The following is a 20511-nucleotide window of genomic DNA, read 5'->3' as shown; positions in this document are numbered from 1 at the left end:
TCTCGACTTTGTGGGTATTCACGTCTTCTCTCTGGCCTTGGATCGGTGGCTTCCAGTGTCCTCCCTCATAAATGGACCGGCGTCTGTGTTGGCCCCTTCAATGGGTTGCCTTGGAGTTGTTTGCATGCTTCCTTGCTTTTCTTCTCTCTTTTCTTCTTCTTGGGGGTTTTCTCATCTTGTTTTAGGATTTTCAAAAACCAAAAAGGGACCGTGGGCAGGAAATCTGGGGCTTGGCTGGGTCGGATGATGACGATCTTGGCTGCCCTCCTCGTTGGATCTGGGATGAGTGAATGATGGCATCAAATGAATAACAGGGGAGTTGACGGCGGGCTCGGGACGGGTTTGTCCCTGGACCAAAGATTCTCCAGCGCGGAGGGTCTTGGCCGGACCGGTGGCTATGGTGTTTATTTATTTTTTGGATATTCTTGACAGTCCTTCAGTCATACTTTAGAGCGTTTGTTTGGGCGACGTGCGCGGGCAGAGCGGTATACATACATATGGAAGTTGTACAAGAAACTTTTGATGGCAATATTGGAATTCAGCTTACGAGTGATTATCTATACGGAATATACATATCTGAAATGCGAGCTGTTGAATCCTGACTTGAGACACCGCCTGCTTGCTTGCCTCTGATGAATAACGGATCAACCTATAGCATTGGATCCGCCTATCTAAGCCTGTAGACAATTGATGACTGAGCTCGCACTTACATACCTTGGCCGATGAAGTTATCTTGTAATATAGTGAACTAGGATAAACAGCCCGGGCAGAGGCGCAGAGGCCGGTCTTAAAGTAGGGCGGCAGGTAAGGAGACGGGCTAACCGAGTGTGAAAGCGCCCGCACCAGCGAGGAATGAAGAAAAAGGTGAATCTAAGCTGCTATTTCTAACCAAGGACGCAAGCAACACCATGGCGCGCACAAACTATGTCCTTGGACTTCTCAGGAATCCAACCACGCCGCCACAATACCCGACCAGGTTGTCCAGCCTGTCCCGCTCCCTCTCCTGGTGCTCCTTCCACGCGCGCAACGCGCCAAGGCAGGGGCCGTTTTCCATGACGAGATCGAAGTGCAGCCGGAGGAAGACGGTCATCCACGCCTGCGTGAGCTCGTAGTCTCTCCTGGCGACGAGTCGCCACGTCAGCGCCCGGATGAAGTGCAGCAGCTCGTTGGCCTCGTCGTCGTCGCCTTCGCCGAGCGACAGAGACCTCAGTTCGAGATCTGCGGTGGAAGGGGAGAGGGACTTGAGGTGTTCGATGAAGGTTCCGTCTGGGATGGGGGGTTAGCGGCGTGATGCAGACAACGACACTCTGATGGGGGAGGGACTTACAGTTGCCGGAAGTGGCTCCCTCGCGAAGCTTCGTGGTGAAGGCTTCTTCGGACCGGCTCCGGTCGAACTTTGTGATCCTGGACTTGGTATCCTCGGCCCCGTTGGCCTGGGCACTTTCGCCAGAGTTTAGCGGGTTTGACCCGCCGACCGATGGCAAGAAAAAGGGTGCCTTCTCCGGAGCCTTTGGGGCCTCCTTCGGCTTGTTTCGCTGCTTGATCAGATCCAGATGCAGGAGAGTCTGCCATCTGCTCTTCGGCACCAGACTCAACGTCATCATATCCGAGCTGAGCTGATCAAGCGTGGGAGCAGAGACAGCATCGCCGTCGTCGGACGCTACCTCCTCGTCGAAGGCGCCCTCCAAAAGCCCTTGACCACCTTCGCCAGACGTTGTAGGGTTGGATATGCTGGCAATCTCCTTCTCAGAGATCTGCCTCGTCGGAATGTGCCTGAACAACGCCCTGTTGGTCCAGATGTGCACGCCGAGCTCGCCTTCCGTGGCTGCTGCGAGATACTCGCCCGTAGAAGAGAAAGCTAGAGCCTTGCAAGGCCTCTCTAGCCGGAACGCATCGATCAAGTGGCTGGTAGGGAGATCCCACACCCGCAGCAGGGAGTCCTGCGAAGCTGCGACGATCCACCTTCCATCATTCGAGAAGCAGAAATCGTTGACATCGCCCTGGCAGCCCCAGAACTCTCTGATGGTCTTCCTCGTCTCGATGTCCACCACTCTGATGGAATGGTCGTCGCACGAGAAGGCGATCAGGTCGTTGGCTGCATGGTACCGACAGCCCGTGATGCCCGTCATGGGTGCCCAGTCAATTTCATCCAGAAGACCGCCCGTAAGGAAATCCCAGAACTTGATGGTCCCGTCCAGGGAACAGGATATGACGAGCTTGTTCATGGAGTCGACAACAATGCCCGTGACAGAGCCGACGTGTTTTCCGGTTCCCTGGGCGAACTTGGGCTGAGATCTCGATTGAAGCTGGGTGGCGTTGTCCAGCTGTTTCAGCTGCTGCATCTTCAGGTGCCTGGCCTGTGCTGGCGTCAGCTTGGAAGGAAACCGCTGCCGGTGTAGACCAGATTGCAGATTAAACATGTCAATGCTGCCCTTCGCGGACCCGACGAGGGCAAAGGTGCCGCAGGGGCTGATGGCGATGGTAGAGACATTGGAGCCATCTCCAGTTCGGAAAGCCCAGCGCCCGGCTCTCTTCCGGCCCCAGAACCAGGTGCGAGCCCAAGAATCGTTCTTGTGAGCCGTCACAACACTCTCCCATCCAGTCATACCGCTGATCTCGGCATCGGTCGGCTTGGACTTGCCATGCTCTTTCTGCCATATGGGCTGATTTCCCGGCATGGCACCAATCCCGCCGTCTCTGTTCAGGGAGGTGGCGATGCATGTTATCTCCGGTGCCTTGAGGTCATCCAGCGTGGTTGTCGGGCCATGGCTGAGGGCCGTGCTGCCCAGGATACCAACCTTCTTTGCCTTCTTCCGGATGTTGCCCTGGCTGAGCTCCGAGCTTTGCCCGTCACGGCGCAAACTCCATCCCCAGAGGCTCCTATCTTGCCCGCCGCTGAGTAGCCACTTGTTGCCAGCTTCCGCGCCGTCGAAGTCAGTTGGCAGGAATTGCAGACAACTGACGGGCGCAGCGTGTCCGCTCCTGGTATGCAGGATGCGTGGAACAGGGGAGAAGGGCGTTTCATCGAAGATCCACGACTTGAGCGAGTTATCTCGGCCGCTTGTCAGGATTACGGCTTGGCCCGAGAGGAACTCGATCTTGCTGATCCCGCCACGAACGAGAGGGCCGTCTTGGGACGGAGGGTTGTGTGCGCTCCGCAGAACGCCCATGACCCTACCCCCTTTATTCAAGTCCCAGAACGTAACGTCTCCACTGGCCAGAGTGGCTGTAGCCAAGACGCCATCTTTCCTGCCATCCTGCCCTGCGCCTTGGCCGTCACTTCGGAACGACATGGCGCTAACGGGAGCATCTTCCGTTCCTGCGTTGAGTTGGATGACAAGCTTGTCTCGTAATATGTCGTGAACCGTCAATGGCCCTTGAGAATATGATATCGCCAACAGGGAGAGAGCAGTAGTTGGCTCGAGACAGACAACTGCGCCGCAATCGGGCGTCGGTGGAAGGATCGTATAAATCAGTTTGCCGGTACTAACATTCCAGATCTCAACCCATCCGTTACCGCGGCCAACAAATACTTTGTTAAGGTATGTTGGCATATTGCAAATGCCGCCTGTCAGTTCGTTGTCTCCTTTGCTTGCGGTGAGGTGGATTGTCGTGTAATGTTGCAAGTCGGTTGACTTCCAGACCTCTAACCTAGTCCTCGCACAGGCTACCACCCATGTGCCGAATATGAGGATCTGCTTGATAGGTTGGTCCAGGTCGCTGGGCAACTCGAGCTCGGCGACCCTCTTTCCTCTCTGGAAAACCCACAACCCTTGCTGCCCGCCATTTCCCCTATCGCCCCAGGCTGCGAACACCTTCTCTTTCCAGGCATGGGTTGCTGTAATGTCTGCTGGTGTCTGTGGCCGAGTAACAAAGACAAGATTGAGACCACGCTTGAGGTCGTAGGTCTGGAGTGATCGGCCGACCGAGGTTGTAATCTGGAAGGTAGTTTTTCCCAGAGGTATAGATGAGAAAGGAACATCGGTTGGTGACACCAATCCTACAGTCTAGGGAGGACATGTCTTTTAGCATCATTTTTTGGTTCCAAACAGCTTCGGAATCATCACATACCCGGAAAGGTGCAAAGATGGCCGACCCCTTGGCAGAGGCTGACTGATGCTGAACAATAGCATTCACCTTTTGGCGCTTGACAAGGGGACCATCATGGTCTGAGTGAGGCATTGTGTTAGCTCACGCGTTGGGTAATTGGGCAAGAGCTTCGTTCTGCATCAACCAGATTGGTTCACAGGTTTGCGAAGATGCGACTAAATATTTAGTTGAACAAAAATTCACGTTGTCAGCCTCGTTAATGGAAGGGTGTCTAAATTTTCCACCCAATGAGCTTTGGGGTTTAGGTATCTTTCTCCTAACCCCACATCTAGCCTTGCCCCACTTGCCCTTTGCGACTGATAATGGTGCACAGGCCCGACAAAGATTATTTGTGCAGATTACAGTGAGAAGGGGGTTACGGTCGGTGCTGCCCCTCCAAACTTGAAATGTCTCTATCAGGATATTGAAAACAGCGAAGGAATGGCACCGTTACCCATAGCCAAACATCAGGCAATAAATCACTATATATCCATTACACATACAATATCTCTTAATGTAAAATACAGTTGGTCGCGTGACCATTTGCCCAACAAGGACGAGGCCCAAGTTAGTCATGTGACCAGCAGAATCCTTTTCTAGCAAATAAAAGAAGCCGGACGGTGAAGAAAATTCGGTTGCATTACGCCATTGCCCCACTCCCCAGAAGCAGCTTGTGGCTGACCGCCGAAATCGCCCTAGCTGACATGGTGGGGCTTCAATTGCGCTACATCCTGCACCAACATGCTAGTGCAAAAGGCCCAGCCAGAAATAATACGACCCATGTGCGAGCCAATTCGTCCAAGAAGCGCTAGACGTCATTGGCTCCCCCCCCTACCAGACCTATACCGCCCCGTCACTATGTGAATCCAGGCTTTATGAACCAGATTTCCCATTCCCGTTTTGTGTGCTACCATCCGAATATCTAGTGCCTGCAACCCTGCCGCCTCTCCTGGAGTGGAGGGGCAATCCGCCCCAGGGGAAAAAATAATGAAAAACAGGGGCGAGAGAGGAACAAAAGGTCGAAAAAGAGCACTAATAACGGGAACAGTACCCACTGACTTAAGTTGTTGCTCAGATGCATTGAAGTCCATCTACTTCTATGCTCCTGGCAACCACAAATCCCCGACTGGCCAACATAGTACACAGCCGTATAGAAGGCCTAGACTCTAGCTGCTTTCTTGGCTTGGCTTGGTCCGGCGGTCAAGATTGTGCCGCTCCCAACTTCTCCTCCGTTCTTCGTACGATGTAGCATCTGGCGTCGCCCGCCATGGAAACTAACTCAGGCCGGGCCAGCGTTAGCTCGAGACGCTCTGTAGATGCCGCTCCGCTCTACGGTTCCCCGTTGTCGCCACCGCAGCAGCCACAAGAGAGCTCCTTATCCACCTCCCGCTCTCGGCCTTCCTGGTCCACCTCCCATTCCCGCGACCTCTCCTCCTCCTCCTCTGCCTCATTTACCATCCCGACCCGGAAAAGCAGGCATGCAGAGGCAGACACGACAGAGACCCACGCCGAGCGAGCCAGCCTATCAATGCCTCCGCCCATCTCGCGGCCCCAAACCAAACAGCCCCAGGCATTGAAGAGTCCTCGGTCGTCTCTTTCGCACAGCCGAAGTGAATCGATAACCTCGGATTACTGGAACGAGGATATCGCGATGGTGAAAGGGCTCCCCCCTCCCAGCTCGCTCTGCCAGAGGGATTTCGCCATAGAAGCCGACGACGTCGACACGCCCCGTCTGATGCCCGGCTCATACCCGGAGTCACCCCAGGCTCAGCAACGCAATCTTCCCGAACCGGCGCTGATGAGCAGCCGCTCGTCCTTCTCCGATGCCGACCCCAGCAAACGCGTGAGCGTGGGCTCCGTATACAGCCTAACCTCGGCGCGAGGCGTGCCCACCTCGGGTTCCTCCGTGGGCGGGAGCGACGGCAATAGCGTCAACGGCACCGGAGCCGTACAGAGGTCCGTGTCCGGACTGATGACTCCGCCGGGGGGGAGAGGACTGAGCTCCGCCGCCCAGTCGGAGGCGGGCTTGTCTAACATCACGGTGACCACCGGGAGCCAGAGCTCTGCGACCGGGCATCATCTAGCCCCGCGCGAGTCGTATGTTCCCCACCTAAACGAAGTGGTCAAGCGAAACCCCCCATCGGCGGCGCCTGCAAGAGGGGCCGATCCTACGAGCGCGCCGCGGCCCCAGCCAACCAGATCACGGAGCCGGGCCAAGCGGAGGTTCAGCGGAGGAAGCACTGCGGCTAGTAGCCACAGTCCCAGCAGCGACCGGGCACTGCACAGAGGGGAGAGAGAGGAGATCAAGCCGGCGCCATGGGGCGTCATCGGTGTCTGCGCATTGGATATCAAGGCAAGAAGCAAACCAAGCAGGAATATCCTGAACCGGCTCATTGCGAACCGCGACTTTGACGTCTGTGTCTTCGGAGACAAGGTCATTCTTGACGAAGGTAAGATGGAAAAAGGAAACACAACTCCTCCAATCACTAGACAGAAGCTAACGCAGCAATCAAGAGATCGAAAACTGGCCCATGTGGTAAAGCAGCCCCATCCCCCCATCCGTTTTGCAGCACCTCGTCGCTGTCGATATCTTCTTCTCCCACTTCTTCCCCCCATTTAAGATTGCTGTCTGACATGCTATGCAGCGATTACTTGATATCCTTCTACTCCGATGGCTTCCCCTTGGACAAAGCCATTGCCTACGTCAAAGCCCGGAAGCCGTTTTGTGTCAATGACGTCCCCATGCAGAAAATCCTCTGGGACAGGCGCCTGTGCCTCTGGCTCCTCGACGGAATCGGCGTCCCAACCCCGCAGCGCTTGGAAGTCAACCGGGATGGCGGGCCCAAGGTCCTCACGCCGGACGTTGCCAAGCACGTCAAGGAAACCAGCGGCATCCCTTTCGAGCCTACGAGCCAGATTCAAATGCAAGCACCCAAAAGGGTTGAGCTCCTCGACGACGGTGATGTGCTGTCGGTCGACGGCATCCAGCTCAAGAAGCCCTTCGTAGAGAAGCCGACGAGCGGCGAGGATCACAATATCATCATCTACTTCCCCCAGTCGGCGGGCGGCGGGGCGCGGAAGCTCTTCCGCAAGATCGGCAACAAGAGCAGCGAGTTCGTGCCGGACCTCGTTGTGCCTCGCGCCATCTCACAACCAAGCGAGAGTTTCATCTACGAGAAGTTCATGAGGGTCGACAACGCCGAAGACGTCAAGGCCTATACCGTGGGGCCGTCGTACTGCCACGCAGAAACTCGCAAGTCGCCCGTCGTCGACGGCGTTGTGCGGCGCAACACCCACGGCAAGGAGGTCCGCTACGTGACCGGCCTGAGCGCCGACGAAAAGGAGATCGCAAGCAAGATTTCCACTGCCTTTGGGCAGCGCGTCTGCGGGTTCGACTTCCTCCGAGCCGGAGGCAAGAGCTACGTGATCGACGTCAACGGCTGGAGCTTCGTGAAGGATAACGACGAGTACTACGATCAATGCGCCAGCATTCTGAAGGACATGTTCATCAAGGAGAGGTTGCGGAGAGGCGGCCCGACCCCACCGATGCCCTCACCTGCTCCCTCGGAAATCGATCCCACGACGGCGCGCTCGTCGTTGTTAAGCAAGGACAAGGAGCCTAGTGCTGGTCTTGGGATCCAAGGCAGAGCTCCCAGCGGCCCGTCCTCCGCCCCGTCCGCCTCGGTCGTGGAAGGCCCTTCAGAACCACAACCGTTGCAGACGGAACTTGGAACCTCGGTGAAATCAGAGAGCGGCCTGAGTTCAAAAGTGCAGAGCAGCGGTACGAGTCCCCTGTTAACTCAGGGGTCGGTGGTCGAGAGCGTGCCGTCCACGGCGCCGTCTACAGTTCCGGCAACCCCTCGCGTCCTGTCAAAGGTATGCATTAGCGAGGAGAATGGTCGGGACCAGACGCCGCCCCCGCCACCGCCCCCGAAACACTCTTGGAAGTTGAAGGGTATGGTGTCCGTCATCCGGCATGCAGACCGTACCCCGAAGCAAAAGTACAAATTCACCTTCCACACGGAACCTTTCATCGAGCTACTCAAGGGCCATCAGGAGGAGGTACTCTTGATTGGCGAGGCAGCTCTTGGAAGTGTGATAGATGCGGTGGACCTGGCAATGATTGCCGGTGTTGAGGATAGGGGCAAGCTCCGGGCGCTGCGAAATGTGCTAGTGAAGAAGGGCGGCTGGGCGGGCACGAAGGTGCAGATCAAGCCAATGTTCCGGAAGAAGAAGACCGAGGAGCTGACTGCCCTCGAGGAGAAGGCCGTCATGTCCGAGAACGAGAAGTCTCCCGTCTTGACACACAGGCAGTTGGGGGATAAGAGTGATGACAGTTCCAAGGAGGATGCGGCCAAACAGCGCCAGCCCAAGCGCCATGACTCCCTATCCGGCGTAACCATGTCCAAGTTCACGGCAGCAGAGAACAGTCTTGTTCTGGATAAGCTCCAGCTGATCGTCAAATGGGGTGGTGAGCCAACACACTCGGCGAGGTACCAGTCGCAGGAGCTCGGCGACAACATGCGCAACGATCTGCTCCTCCTCAACCGGGACATCCTCGACGAGGTCCACGTCTACACCAGCAGCGAGCGGAGAGTCACAACAAGTGCACATATCTGGGCCGCCAGCTTCTTGGGCCAGAAGGATGTGCCGGAGGACTTCATCACGGTCCGCAAGGACTTACTGGACGACTCGAACGCCGCCAAGGATGAGATGGACAAGGTGAAGAAGAAGCTCAAGGGGCTGCTGCGCAAGGGGAACGAGCGCCCGCCGCAGTTCGCGTGGCCGGAGAACATGCCCGAGCCTTCGGAAGTGCAGACGCGTGTGGCGCAGCTCATGAACTACCACCGGCGGGTGATGCACTACAACTACGGCAAGCTATACAGCGGCGCCGTCAACTCCCTGAACGCCATATCCAACCCGGGCGGGGAAAAGACCACGGTCGAGGGCGGCTCTAACTCGTCCCTGGCCTCGTCCCTGGCCTCGTCGCTCTCCCAGGCCAACGCGGTAAACAGCATCCAGGCTCGTTGGTGCTGCGGTGAAGATGCCGAGCTGTTCCGTGAGAGGTGGGAGAAATTGTTCACCGAGTTCTGCGACGGGGACAAGGTGGATCCCAGCAAGATCTCGGAGCTATACGACACGATGAAGTTCGATGCCTTGCACAACCGCCAGTTTCTCGAGTGGGTGTTCACGCCGCCAAAGAGCATGCTCGAGGAGGAGTACGGAATCTTGTTTTCCGGCGGGAGCGGCAAAGAGGGCAAGACGAGTCCGCAGGCTTCAGCTTCGAAGAAGGAAACCGAGGATGGTGGTGCATCAGGGGTGAAGGCTCCGGATGACCCCAAGGCGGAGAAGGGCCAACCCGGCGCCTTGATAGAGAAGATTGACAAGTCGGATGCGAACAAAGCCGTCAAGCGTATCTTCCGTCGCCGGTCGTGGATGAACGGACTCCGCCACGCAGAGGAAGCTCCTCCCGAGCAGTACTTCCATCTGTTCAAGGGGACACATCAGACAAAGGCCAAGACAGACGCCAAGTTCGAACCGCTGAGGGAACTATATCAGCTTGCCAAAGTGCTTTTCGACTTCATCTGCCCGCAGGAGTATGGTATATCGGACAGCGAAAAGGTGAGCGAGGTTATCTGAAACCGTTGAGTCACAGGGAGAATAATGCTGACCGAAATAACCTTTCCACAGCTCGAAATCGGACTTCTAACCTCCCTCCCCCTGCTGAAGGAGATTGTGCAGGACCTCGAAGAAATGCAGGCGTCGGACGAGGCGAAGGGGTTCTTCTACTTCACCAAGGAATCGCACATCTACACGCTGCTCAACTGCATCCTAGAGGGCGGCATCGAGACCAAGATCAAGCGCAGCACCATCCCCGAGCTCGACTACCTCTCCCAGATCTGCTTCGAGCTGTACGAGTCCGAGACCAAGATACCGGCGAACCCGGCCACCGGCACCGACGAGACCCCGAGCTTTGCCTACAGCATCCGCATCACCATCAGCCCCGGATGCCACGTCTTCGACCCGCTGGACGTCCAGCTCGACAGCAAGCACTGCATTGGGTGCGCGCCGCGCCGGAGCCTGACCCCTCACGGAGACTGGAAGCAGGTCATCGAGACCCTGAGGGCAAAGTTCCATCAGTATGTGTCCCCCCATCGCCACATCGCCCCCAGAATGGAACACAAGCATGCTAACCTTTTTCTTTCTTTCTCCGTGTTGCAGAGTAAAGCTGCCCAAGACGTTCCTTGCAGTCAACCTGTCGGAGGCGTTCTCGTTTCAGGAAAGGCAGAACAGCGACCACGAGTTGCTGGAGATGAAGGGTCTCGAACGCGCGACGGCGTCGGCGACTCCTCTCGCTGGGGAAGAAGGTGGTGCCATTCAGCAGCCGGCACAGGTCGGCGACCCCCCAGAGGCGGGCCAACAAGTAGAGGAGATGACACCAGGCAAAAGCTAACCAGGGCTGGCGCGCCGGCTTACTGCCAGCCTCGAGGCGAAAGGGTGGTGGGGAGGGGGCGGCCGGGCGAGGCGGGCTTTTCCACCCAGGGATAACATGACGTTTGTGAGGGTTGGGATCGGGAACACGGCGAGCATCGTCATTCGTGAGGCCCAACTCGAACTCGTCATAGCTGAGGAAGTCGAACATTTGTCACACCATCTAGGTGCTCAAACTCGGTGTAAATCCTGTGTAATTGACCACCTCAGAAAAGGGGACGTTCAGTAAGTAGGTAGATAATATTATTTACGGCTACGCGGCCCGTGCCTTGTTCGTCCAAGCCCCAAGTTCATGTATAATACAACCAAAAAGGGACTCGCACGGCTCCCCGAAATGGTAGAAGGGATTGCCTCGGTGCTGCGTCAGAAAGTCCCTGACATGGGGAACGTCGATCATCCATCGTGGTCAATGCTATCATTAAGGTTCGTCATCTTTACATTCTTCTATCTGTTGTTTTAGAAGGCCGGCTTGCAGCTGGGAGCCCGGAAAGGGTTGCAGGTGCATTAGACCATGTGGTGTAAGTCTGGATGCCCTGTTTCTTAATTTTAATTATGAAGCCATGGTTGCAGACCCAGCAGTGGACCCGGCCTGTTGACATTCCATCATGCGTTGATGTCGCCATTGCTCTGAAATCGTCTAAACCTCGAGCTGCCTGGAACGCTCTTGGGGGAAGCGGTGTCGTGCTCGTGGTTGACTCCCCCGCCAAGACATTTTGATCTGAGCGTTCTGAGCGCTCAGCGGCATAAAACAGGTTGAATGGCAAATAGAACATCCAAGTCCCATGAAAAATGACCAGTCGATATGCGGGCCGCCAACCAACGAGGTGTGATGCTGGAAGGGACGGATCGCATCTTCGCATTTCTTGATTTTCCCCGTTGAATTGTATGGCGGGTTGTTGCTAGCCTAGCGACTTCAGCCAGCCAATCATGGACGGATCGCATATCCTCACCGGCTCCCCCAAAGATGAGACCAGATGGGCCCGCATCAAACTAGACCCCACCCGGTCGGTGTCGCCCTCAACCTGCTTATTAGTGACCCGAGTTAAATATCAATCGAAGACAGATACGGAGTACTGGTGCAGGAATAGAGCAGTTAGTGCGCGCGGTGAAGCTCGAGCACACCCTAAGCTAATTGCTGAGACGTTAGCAGCGATCAGCTAGGTAGTGCCTATGCCTTGCGCTGTGCAGTAAAGAAGAGGTGAACGGCAACTCCAGCTCCATGCCTACTTACGACTAGATAGGCAGGGAGTGACAATGTTGATTGCTTAGCTCGTTACTAAGTACATTGGAGGAGTAGGTTACTGGGTCTAAACCCGAGAATGAGGCTCTTGCCAAGAAATGGTACTGAATGGGTCCTGTAGGAGCGTACGGATCCGTAAGGGGAAGAAGAACCTAGGTACAGTACCTACCCATGTACGGTACTTCGGGACAAATTATGGTTCCATCCATCGGCCGCAGTTGCGGTCGCAGATACTGAAAGTCAGCAGAGCTGACGGAATGCTGCCAATTGGCTGGCACTACTGCGTGGGGATCCAATGTCATTGGGTGGGAAGCAATCTTGCAATCTGATCTTCCGCGCTTCTTGTTGTCCAGTCTGAGCAGCCAGTCAGCGCTTCTCGTGCGTGCCCATCAGGTTCTTGGGCTCGATGCCGTTAAATTACGCATACAACGCAAGAAAGGAGGCCACATGGCAAGAGTGGTCTGGCGGAGCTTGACAGTCAGTGGGGATATCGTTCCACATGGTCAGTCAAGACCCTCCGTCAATAGCTGCAATCCTGCACGAAACATAGATGGCCTGACACCCAGGCCGCTACTGGCTGCCTACCCACCTGTATCGGTGCACTCTTGGATATGGAGATTATTAGTTGTAAGACTGTTCTCATGGCACCGACTGTGACAGAAGGCCGAAACAGGTATTACGACGTAAAGGATTCACCGAACTTGATTGCCTCTAGAATAGGGTAGGTAGTATTGATGATGGCGTCGTTGACCCACCAAGTCGCCGCAGGTCCAAGCCAATGGGTCCCTAGAACGCGTGGGCTAGAAGGGGTCCCCTGATGAGGCGCAATTCGCTTACGCTCGCCAAGTTCGCTTGGGTGCATTAGTGGGATCCTTACCAAAGGCTCGTCCACTACCTCCAGAAAGTTCTTTTCCAGGGGTGTGTTGAGGGGATGGGACCAATTAGTGTGTCTTGGGTTGGAACTCGGTCCTCTCTGGGGAGATCGTGCTGGTGGAGTGGAAGATCCGAGACGATCAGGGGAAAGTTTGAAAGTGCCCTTCTTCCCAGTGGATGCTACCAAGGCGAATGGCATACCTTGCTTGGCCCACTTGCACATCGACCAGTACAGGGCATTTTATTCCTGGTAGGGTAAGGAGAGAAGACAAAGGGCCCAAAAAGATGAAGGAAGATGGCAGAAGAGGGAAGAAGAAAAGAAAAGAAAAAGGTGATACCACAAGGTTGCCTGTGTGGCCACCAGAATGTGCAGCGCATTGATGGAACTAGGGATAGGAGGCCATCGAACGACCGGAACACGACCTGCGGGCATGGCGGGAAAACTGCAAGGACAGGGCTGGGAGACTTCCAATATTCGCATGTAATGCCCCCTCCTTTCCTCGCCAGGTTGTCCCTTCCTCCCGCTCCAGGAGGTCGAGGTTCGGAGTGAGCGAAGTCTTTTCCAGATTACTTCGATTGTCGGTCTGCACTAGCACGCCCAGCCAGCACCTAATTTATACTGGTCTGAATAGGTAGATACGTTTTAAATACGTACCTGCCCGGGCCCGGGTAGTGCCGCGGCGCGGTTCGTGGATCATTGACTTATACAAACAGTAGGTCGCTCACCTACCAAGGTTAGGTAGGTAGGTAGGTACTCAAATAGGTATCTCCCAATCGTGTCTGCGCGCCGCGGACTTGACTGGATGCCCTCCGCCAGCTGACGTGTCCCGCATGCCTGCTAGTTTTGACCGGTCCCGTCTCATCGGTGAATCTGGCACTTCGATCGGAAGATCCACCATCTTGCTTCCCAGTCCCATGTCAGTCAGCCTACTCCGTAGATGACAGCTCCATTACAAACGCCACATTCGTAGTACCTAGGCAAGCATTACCCTGGAGGGAGTGCCAGACCGGCCCGGCCCAGCATATAGTACCTGGATGGGCCAGTAATCGTAAGGTACTGCACCTCTAGACATCCTCGAGCCGTAGGCAACTCGTTCTTCATTAATATGCAGGGTGTTACTAGGACAAACCCGAGTGCTCCAAATCACGTCCTCGGGCCAATGGCAAGCCATTGCCAATGTGGTCGTTGAGAGCCGCGACCGAGTGGCTGTCAACCCTTGCAACCTGTCACAAACTTCCGTCCTCCTAGCCCCACAAAATGCTCCCCGTTTGGATCGCTGCAAATATACGGCAGGTATGTTTGATATATGCAATGGTGCCGGGGGTATAGAAAGCGACCAGAAGCACCGTTTTAGCCGTTGGAGTTGAGGCTTGGTTTAAATCGAGCCGATATACCCCCCCGGAAACGGCCAAAAGCGGCGCCAAGACTCGGCAGGGGGTCCGTATGTGGAAACGGGAGCGGGACAGAGACAGGGAACCCTCGGTTCTCCCATTCATGAGCCATGGAACATGGAATGAACCATCCTCAGCCTACCTATCTAAGGCATAGGTACCTACCTAGGTAGGTGCCAACTAATTATTAGTTCATACAATAAAACGGAATGCGCGAGCGTGTGCATCCAATCCAGGCTACAGCGCCCAGAGAGGAGGAGAGTGGGCGGGAGGGGGTAAAAAAGCAAAAGAAGAAGAGACGGGAGCGAGAGAGACTCTCGTCATCTCTACAACGTACATCCATGCTGATTAATGGTGACCTCCATACCACCTTCTCGGTGACCTTCACCTTCTCGGCACTCGGACGGGACTCAATTCAGCCCTGGCTCTGATCTGGGTGCTTCAGCACCTGGCTCTGGCGGCTCGGCCGGGCCCATCTCTCTGAGACTTTGGCTCTGACTCTTTGACTGTGGTTCTGGCTTGTCTGGTGTATACTCCTTGTCCCTAGTATCCATCCCAGTTCCCGTACGATCAGTCTCGGTCCCACAAGCCTAGTAGTCAAGGTCGATTACAAGGAGCCACCGTCACAGACTCCCTCCCGCCCGGGACTGCAGCCCTACAATCAGATTCCCGTTGCGGATCCCATGCTAGCAAACAACAAGTCGGTCTGTTCTTCCTGTCCCCAGTATATAACAAGTCCTCTCGCTCGTCCTGCCATCTCTTGTCTCTCGTCTACCTCGTCCCTCACTAAACCTTCAACAGAAAGCCTGCGCTACCGATCTAGAACAGGAGACACCTTTGCAACAACCTCGACAACCGCGTCCCAGCCTGCCTCGACTTGCATCCCCAAAAAAATCCCAAAGCAGAGATATCAATAAAATCGCCCTGAAAGGTAAGCTCAAGATCGAGCCTCCAAAAAAAGAAATAAAGCAAAGGCTAAACTGGGGTGCTCCAAGCTCCTGCTTAGGTCAAAGTAGACCAGATCCACCGGTCAACTAACCCGAGTCTAAAAGCCCACACGGACTTGGGAACTGCCTTCACCAACTTTACATCTTTCTCCACGGCCCCGGTTTCCTCTCCCAGTGGCTCCTACGGGCAAAGATGGCTGTGGCCAACAACTGCGCGCACTCTTTCAAGATGATCAAGTCGGACAACACGCTGATCCAATGGACGTGCAATCTGTGCCACTCGGGACCGCACTGGTGGATCTTCGAATGCCGGTACTGCAAGCTCCACACATGTCGTGCCTGCATTCACAGTGCCTGATCCCCGGGGCCCCTGCCTCCACTGCGCATGGCTGCAGGTTGGGCGACCAAGCCGGTACTGCCTTACCCTGCACCCACGCCCTGAGAGTGAGCCTTCGTGCTTCTCTCTTGCGTGCGCAATGTATGGACTGTTTGGTTTGGCTGGCTCTGACGGTGACGAGATTGCGGGTGAGTTTGCAGTTCCGCCCCTATCAAACCCTCAAATACTGCCCTTATGAGCGTTGGTTTTTCGAATTGCTTTGGACTCCCCGGAAGCGCTGCCAAGTGGATCAGAAACCTGCGCTCTTGGCCAGCATTGTTCACATCGAGCTGACGGGGGCGCAAGCGACCCCACTATTTGCGAAAATGACCAGCATCCTGGAGACCTGAGCACACCGAACTGACCTCAGCTAGCAGAAGAGGCCGGGCTTGTTTCTCGACCGCAAGCCTTCGTCACCCCCAACCCCGAAAACAGAAAGAAGGAGGAAAAGAAAGAAAAAAAGGGAAGCGCAAGCGAAACAGCATCGATGGCACATGCCCCTTTCTCTTGTTGCCCGGTACCAATTTTATTTTCCATACAAGCTTTGCGCCATCAATCTCGTTAATGGTGCCCGGCAGGGGCCTCGGCAGACAACAACCCGATTTCGACAGTTCCTGACGCACGGCATTGACACGGAACTTACCGGTAGCTTCTGGTCTCAGCATCGTCCGATCCTCTTTTAAGATTCTCTTGTCAGGGGGGCCTTATTCTGGAAGAGTGGTAAGGGAGGCCATTTCTCTTTTGGACTCGAGTTGCCCTTCAGAGACAGCAGCATCCTAAAACGGCCCCAGCTCCACCAGGTTCAGGCTCCGCTGCCCGAACCGTTCAGCTGCTATCTTTTCTCCTGGACGAGAAAAAATTACCAACGGAAAAAAAGGAAAGACAGAAGGAAGGTTCCTACTGAGTCATATCAAGATAACGGGGAGTTACACGGCGTATGGGGTAAAACGGGATTTTGGCGAGCGGCATCTCGAACGTCTGCGACTGTTCAGTACCGTCTCGGGCTCGCCTCTCAATTTTTTCCATGCCTTCGGTTTTGCGTTCAGGATTTGTGCAAGAAAGAGATGTGGCTTCCCATACATAGACAGGATACTGGTGGCAAACGGATTTGGGGGGATGGACTGGAACAGGGAATAGAAGGGGAAATGGGAGGGAAAAGCAAAAGATGTCATTTCTGGCAACAGTCACTGTTTGTCTTCTCTCATGTCAGCTCTCACGAAATGGGGTATGTGGATGGTTTGTGTTTGCCAATCAAATTGCGTTTGAACCGGCGGTGAGGAGGTGGCTTTCTTGTTGGTCTCGGAATTAGAAGGAAAGAAATTGGGATAAGAAAGAAAGTGTACGCAAGTACTGGCGGTGGGCTTACGGTTTGCTCTTACACAAGACCACATAGGTCATCCTATCGAATCCCGACGTTATCGTCGGATCAAGGCTCCTCATCTTCTGTGTCGCGGTCAAGTTAGCTTGAGGCTGACTTCTGTCTTACACGGCATGGATAAAGCGTCCCACTACTCTCAACCCCCCTGACACCTGTCAAAAGAATGCTTTCCTGTCTCGTTTAGTGACACAACAGCACCTGGACGGGGTTCTTATTCTCCTTGACTTCCAACCGCCTGATGCCACGAGCTTCGCCCAGATTTTACCACTCGTAAAACAACATCCGTCCCCACCCCTCCCCCCCACGCTGACAACTGCCAGGTCCCGTGTGCCCTTTTCCCTCGCCCACCTCGCTCACCTCGCTTCTAGGTCGTCCGGATAGGATAAGGGCAAGCGCTCTCGTCCCGTTATCCCGTCCGGCGTACGCATAGTTTCATCATCGATCCACATGCCATGCCTAGCGGTGCGTATGCTATGCTACCAGATGCAAGGTAATGTTGCAGGAGTATTTCGCCTACCACCCGCCTGTTTCAGCCTCGTCCTCACCGCGGCCAAGGGCTGCGCGGGCTCGAGGCTACGTCAGAGCCCTTGGGGTCGCACATGATTCGACGTGACCGGAAACATCGACGCAAGGAGGGGGGCAGATAGGAAGCCCAGCCGAGTTTCTCGTGGCCAGTTCCCCGGAAACGACGCCCTTCTCCCCGGCCCGTGTACGATCCGCGCCGGTCTTTGTACAACCACAGTCCCCGTCAACCTTCGGCTTTCGAAACTCTTTCATCTAAACTAGCCCCAGAGCTTGTCGCTCCTCCACAACTCCATAATGACATGCGCCGCGGGTTTCCCTCGGCTGTCTGCATGTTTCGTTAAGACTCCCCACCCCCATGATCCATGTAAGACCTGCCACGTCCTACCCGGGGCCGCTTATCCCCGTTCCTAACCTTCTACGATCTCGATTGACCGCCCACCCCGAGAGACGGGTAGCCGTTGCTGCCGCTCACTTCTCGCCTTACCCAGCGTAACCAAGACTATGTGCGACACGGGCGGGGCGTGTACCAGCCGACGGGTTTGCTTCTAGGCAAAACGGGAGCGGCACGGGCGGTGAGTACAACGAATGGAAACGGAGAGAAAGAAGTTGGAAGAAGGAAAGAAGGGGAAAAAAAGAAAAACACTCGCTCTGCCAGGCTAGCCTGTGTTGTCCAGAACTGGCCTACGTGAGAGTATCACTGCCGATGTTTCACGGTTCAGCGAGCAAAATTCTCAAGAGGCGCCATTTAGAAGGGGGCGTCACGGCATCCAATATCTTCCCTCTTGTGGGATAGGGGGGAAACGCCGCAACACTTGCTTACCTTCTGACCCGTCGATAGGATCGCAGGGAGGTGAGAATAGCTCGGCCGTTTCACGTATGGGTTTAGAGAGAACCGAGCATGATACTTATTGAGAACAAAAAGATAGGAGTGAGCTTGTTCACCTCCAGATAGTCATCTGTGGGTTGTCTCCTGGCACTGTACTTTGGGGCATGGCTTAAGGGGGATACATGGTTTGGTATTTATGGCGCGGAGCAAAAAAAGAAAAAAGAAGGGGCAAAAAAGAAAAGAAAAGAAAAGAACATTACTCATACTCCCTAGTACATAGTCAGCCGACCAACCTGCCAGAAGTAAGTTTACTAGACAATCCCCAATCTCACAGCGTCGTACTCTACATAGACTGACCCCGGCAGGATGGCGCTCTCGAAGTCGGTGGCGTTGCCAAGGAAGGTTGAGGACAGACGATCATTTCCCTCGCCGACGTCGGCGGTATACGCTGCACGCCGTCATAGGGCTCGCTGGTGAGTTGCAGACGTCAGAGTTCCCAGGGGGCGGCGGTCTTGGGCGCCCGCAAGCTACACACCGTGAAGGTCTTCCGCCGGATCGGGGTCTCCCCGCACGCGACGCCGAAGCGGGACGGTCCAGGCGCCACCGTGGCCCCGTAGTAGGTGGGGGGCATCTGGCGGAACGGGGGTTGACCGAGCGCCACGCCGAAGGAACGCTCCAGTAGGTGATGCAGTTGCGGGTGGTTCGCGACGTCGCCCGTGCTGGCCCTGGCATGAAGTCGACGCCGTCCCGGGGGGGGGAGTTGGATGGCAGGTCAGTCGTGCGCGGACAATGGGATTCGTTGCACGTTTTGGGAGATCGATGGGGAGCGCCTGGGTGGTGCGGTTGGCCGGTGTGACGGGATTCAGCACCATAACGGTAATGGATGGAATCGTAGAAAGCGGCACTACAGGTGGAACCGGTATACTGTGCAGGATCGCGCCAGGGGGGGACTTGTTGAAGTGGTAGGACTGTGGGCCGGACGTCCTGTCGAATCTGTCGGCATGTTTGGCGTCTGATTACCGTGGTGGTTTGACACGATGTAGTGCTGAAGATGCCACCCATGGTCAAGACCGAATGCAAGGGGACGCCATAGGCTCTTCCTTGTGTTCATGACAAGACATAGCCGGTAAGTCGAGTTGTCAGGAGACTGGGTGCCGTCAACAAACAGGCCGTGAGCGTCGTGCTCGCTCTACGTGTCCTGAAACGTGTACTTGGTGAAGTTGTCTGACTCATGTTGCACGTAATGGTCACCCGTGGCATCTCCCATGTGCGGACAACAATTTGTTTCTCGTGGATGCTTGGCTCGGGAGGTGGCGCATATTGCATCTCGTTGATGATGAGGTGAGTTCACGTGTCGGAGTAAGGCTGGAACATGGTCTTGAACTCTTGCAGGTTCCGCAAGAAGGGTGTTGTCTTGTTGTGGGAAGCGAGGTGGCTGGAATCGCTGAATACGTACAGGCCGGCCTCGTACGTTCTTGGGAATCAATATTGCCCAAGGATCGGGCCAGGATTTGAGTAGCTGTCGGATATCACGATGGCTCCCTACTTAGTCCCGGTAAAATCGGTGCCCGAATATGGCTCATCAGTGGGCTGGGCCTTCCCAACGTCCTGAAGCCCGAGGGAACTCAGCAGCAGTCCGGGTAAGGGCCGATTCCAGCGCTGCCAGACCGGGTGCCTAGCAGTCTGTGACCGTCCAGGGTGGGGAATAACAACCGCCCCGACCCCTTTCTCGACGGCGGCATAGGGGTCGTCATCGGCGAGGATCAGCTGGTCCGAGGTCTCGGTGACATTGAGTAGCGCCAAGCCCCTGTGAGACAGGCAGGAAGCAGAAGCACGGGCTTGGCCGGCTCAATCGGGGACTTAGCTACAGGCCGAGACATCAGCCGGGGGTCGGATGAGGTGGCCGGTGGGCTTGGGCGCCATAAATACAGGCAATAGGGGTTGCAACCAGTACAATCTCAGCCCGTCACTGACAGAGCCGATCTCCACCGAAGAGGGTGCGGAGAACGGAAGGGCTGACCCGAATGCGGAGGCGGGTCGAGGTCTGGGGGAACATACTCTGTACGCATCTTAACTCCCCAGTTGGTCTAGTCAAGCGCTGTTTGGTGGCCGCTCGGTTTTTGGGAGACATGACAACGAGAAGTGGCGTTGACTAGGGGTGGGGTTTTTTTTTTCAAGGTTGAAGATGGCAGAGAGTTTGCAGTAAGGTTGCTGATCGGTGAGTTAAGGGTTCGACAACTGTTAGTGGGTACCTTGTACACTAACCCCTATATAATTAAACTGCATCTAATTCTGTACCTAGGTATCTGATGCTGGACTAACGCTTGAACCCGGGGAGGGGGGGGGGTGACGATAATTCGGGTTATGAGTCCT

At 55.5% G+C, this 20511-nt stretch overlaps 4 protein-coding genes across 4 annotated transcripts; 3 read left to right on the top strand and 1 right to left on the bottom strand.

Annotated features, from left to right (window-relative positions):
- Nucleotides 1-523: 523 nt before the first annotated feature.
- Nucleotides 524-4296, bottom strand: QBC33DRAFT_574393 (Utp21-domain-containing protein). The gene is made up of 3 exons (XM_060430751.1): nucleotides 4072-4296; nucleotides 1328-4007; nucleotides 524-1266 (listed from the first exon to the last, which is right to left on the bottom strand). The coding sequence occupies exons 1-3, from the start codon at nucleotides 4180-4182 to the stop codon at nucleotides 923-925; spliced, it is 3135 nt and encodes a 1044-aa protein (XP_060278491.1). The 5' UTR covers nucleotides 4183-4296; the 3' UTR covers nucleotides 524-922.
- Nucleotides 4297-4954: 658 nt separating this feature from the next.
- On the top strand, nucleotides 4955-10994 carry QBC33DRAFT_552522 (histidine phosphatase superfamily-domain-containing protein). The gene is made up of 5 exons (XM_060429315.1): nucleotides 4955-6539; nucleotides 6604-6625; nucleotides 6735-9711; nucleotides 9781-10229; nucleotides 10312-10994. The coding sequence occupies exons 1-5, from the start codon at nucleotides 5357-5359 to the stop codon at nucleotides 10541-10543; spliced, it is 4863 nt and encodes a 1620-aa protein (XP_060278490.1). The 5' UTR covers nucleotides 4955-5356; the 3' UTR covers nucleotides 10544-10994.
- A 4232-nt stretch (nucleotides 10995-15226) lies between these two features.
- On the top strand, nucleotides 15227-15391 carry QBC33DRAFT_461836 (uncharacterized protein; the record flags this gene model as incomplete). Its single annotated transcript, XM_060425044.1, has 1 exon — nucleotides 15227-15391. One exon carries the CDS (start codon nucleotides 15227-15229, stop codon nucleotides 15389-15391), a length of 165 nt encoding a protein of 54 aa, XP_060278489.1.
- A 3990-nt stretch (nucleotides 15392-19381) lies between these two features.
- QBC33DRAFT_519735 (uncharacterized protein) lies at nucleotides 19382-19935 on the top strand (the record flags this gene model as incomplete). The annotated part of the gene is made up of 4 exons (XM_060426306.1): nucleotides 19382-19479; nucleotides 19531-19605; nucleotides 19725-19778; nucleotides 19836-19935. 4 exons carry the CDS (start codon nucleotides 19382-19384, stop codon nucleotides 19933-19935), a joined length of 327 nt encoding a protein of 108 aa, XP_060278488.1.
- Nucleotides 19936-20511: the final 576 nt, after the last annotated feature.

This window comes from Phialemonium atrogriseum (assembly GCF_030411735.1).
Source record: "Phialemonium atrogriseum strain 8032-3 unplaced genomic scaffold QBC33scaffold_44, whole genome shotgun sequence".
Classification (NCBI taxonomy): Eukaryota; Fungi; Ascomycota; class Sordariomycetes; order Cephalothecales; family Cephalothecaceae; genus Phialemonium; species Phialemonium atrogriseum.
Note: the sequence above shows the minus strand (reverse complement) of the source record. Positions and strands in the feature narration are given on the sequence as shown.

Excerpts from the sequence above, each read along its gene's own strand:
- QBC33DRAFT_574393 (XM_060430751.1), bottom strand. The coding sequence starts at position 4,182 with ATGCCTCACTCAGACCATGATGGTCCCCTTGTCAAGCGCCAAAAGGTG. Across the intron at positions 4,008-4,071 it reads CCATCTTTGCACCTTTCCGG|ACTGTAGGATTGGTGTCACC; the intron begins GTATGTGATGAT and ends TGTCCTCCCTAG. Across the intron at positions 1,267-1,327 it reads GGGAGCCACTTCCGGCAACT|ACGGAACCTTCATCGAACAC; the intron begins GTAAGTCCCTCC and ends CCCCCATCCCAG.
- QBC33DRAFT_552522 (XM_060429315.1), top strand. The coding sequence starts at position 5,357 with ATGGAAACTAACTCAGGCCGGGCCAGCGTTAGCTCGAGACGCTCTGTA. Across the intron at positions 6,626-6,734 it reads ATCGAAAACTGGCCCATGTG|CGATTACTTGATATCCTTCT; the intron begins GTAAAGCAGCCC and ends CATGCTATGCAG. Across the intron at positions 9,712-9,780 it reads GTATATCGGACAGCGAAAAG|CTCGAAATCGGACTTCTAAC; the intron begins GTGAGCGAGGTT and ends ACCTTTCCACAG.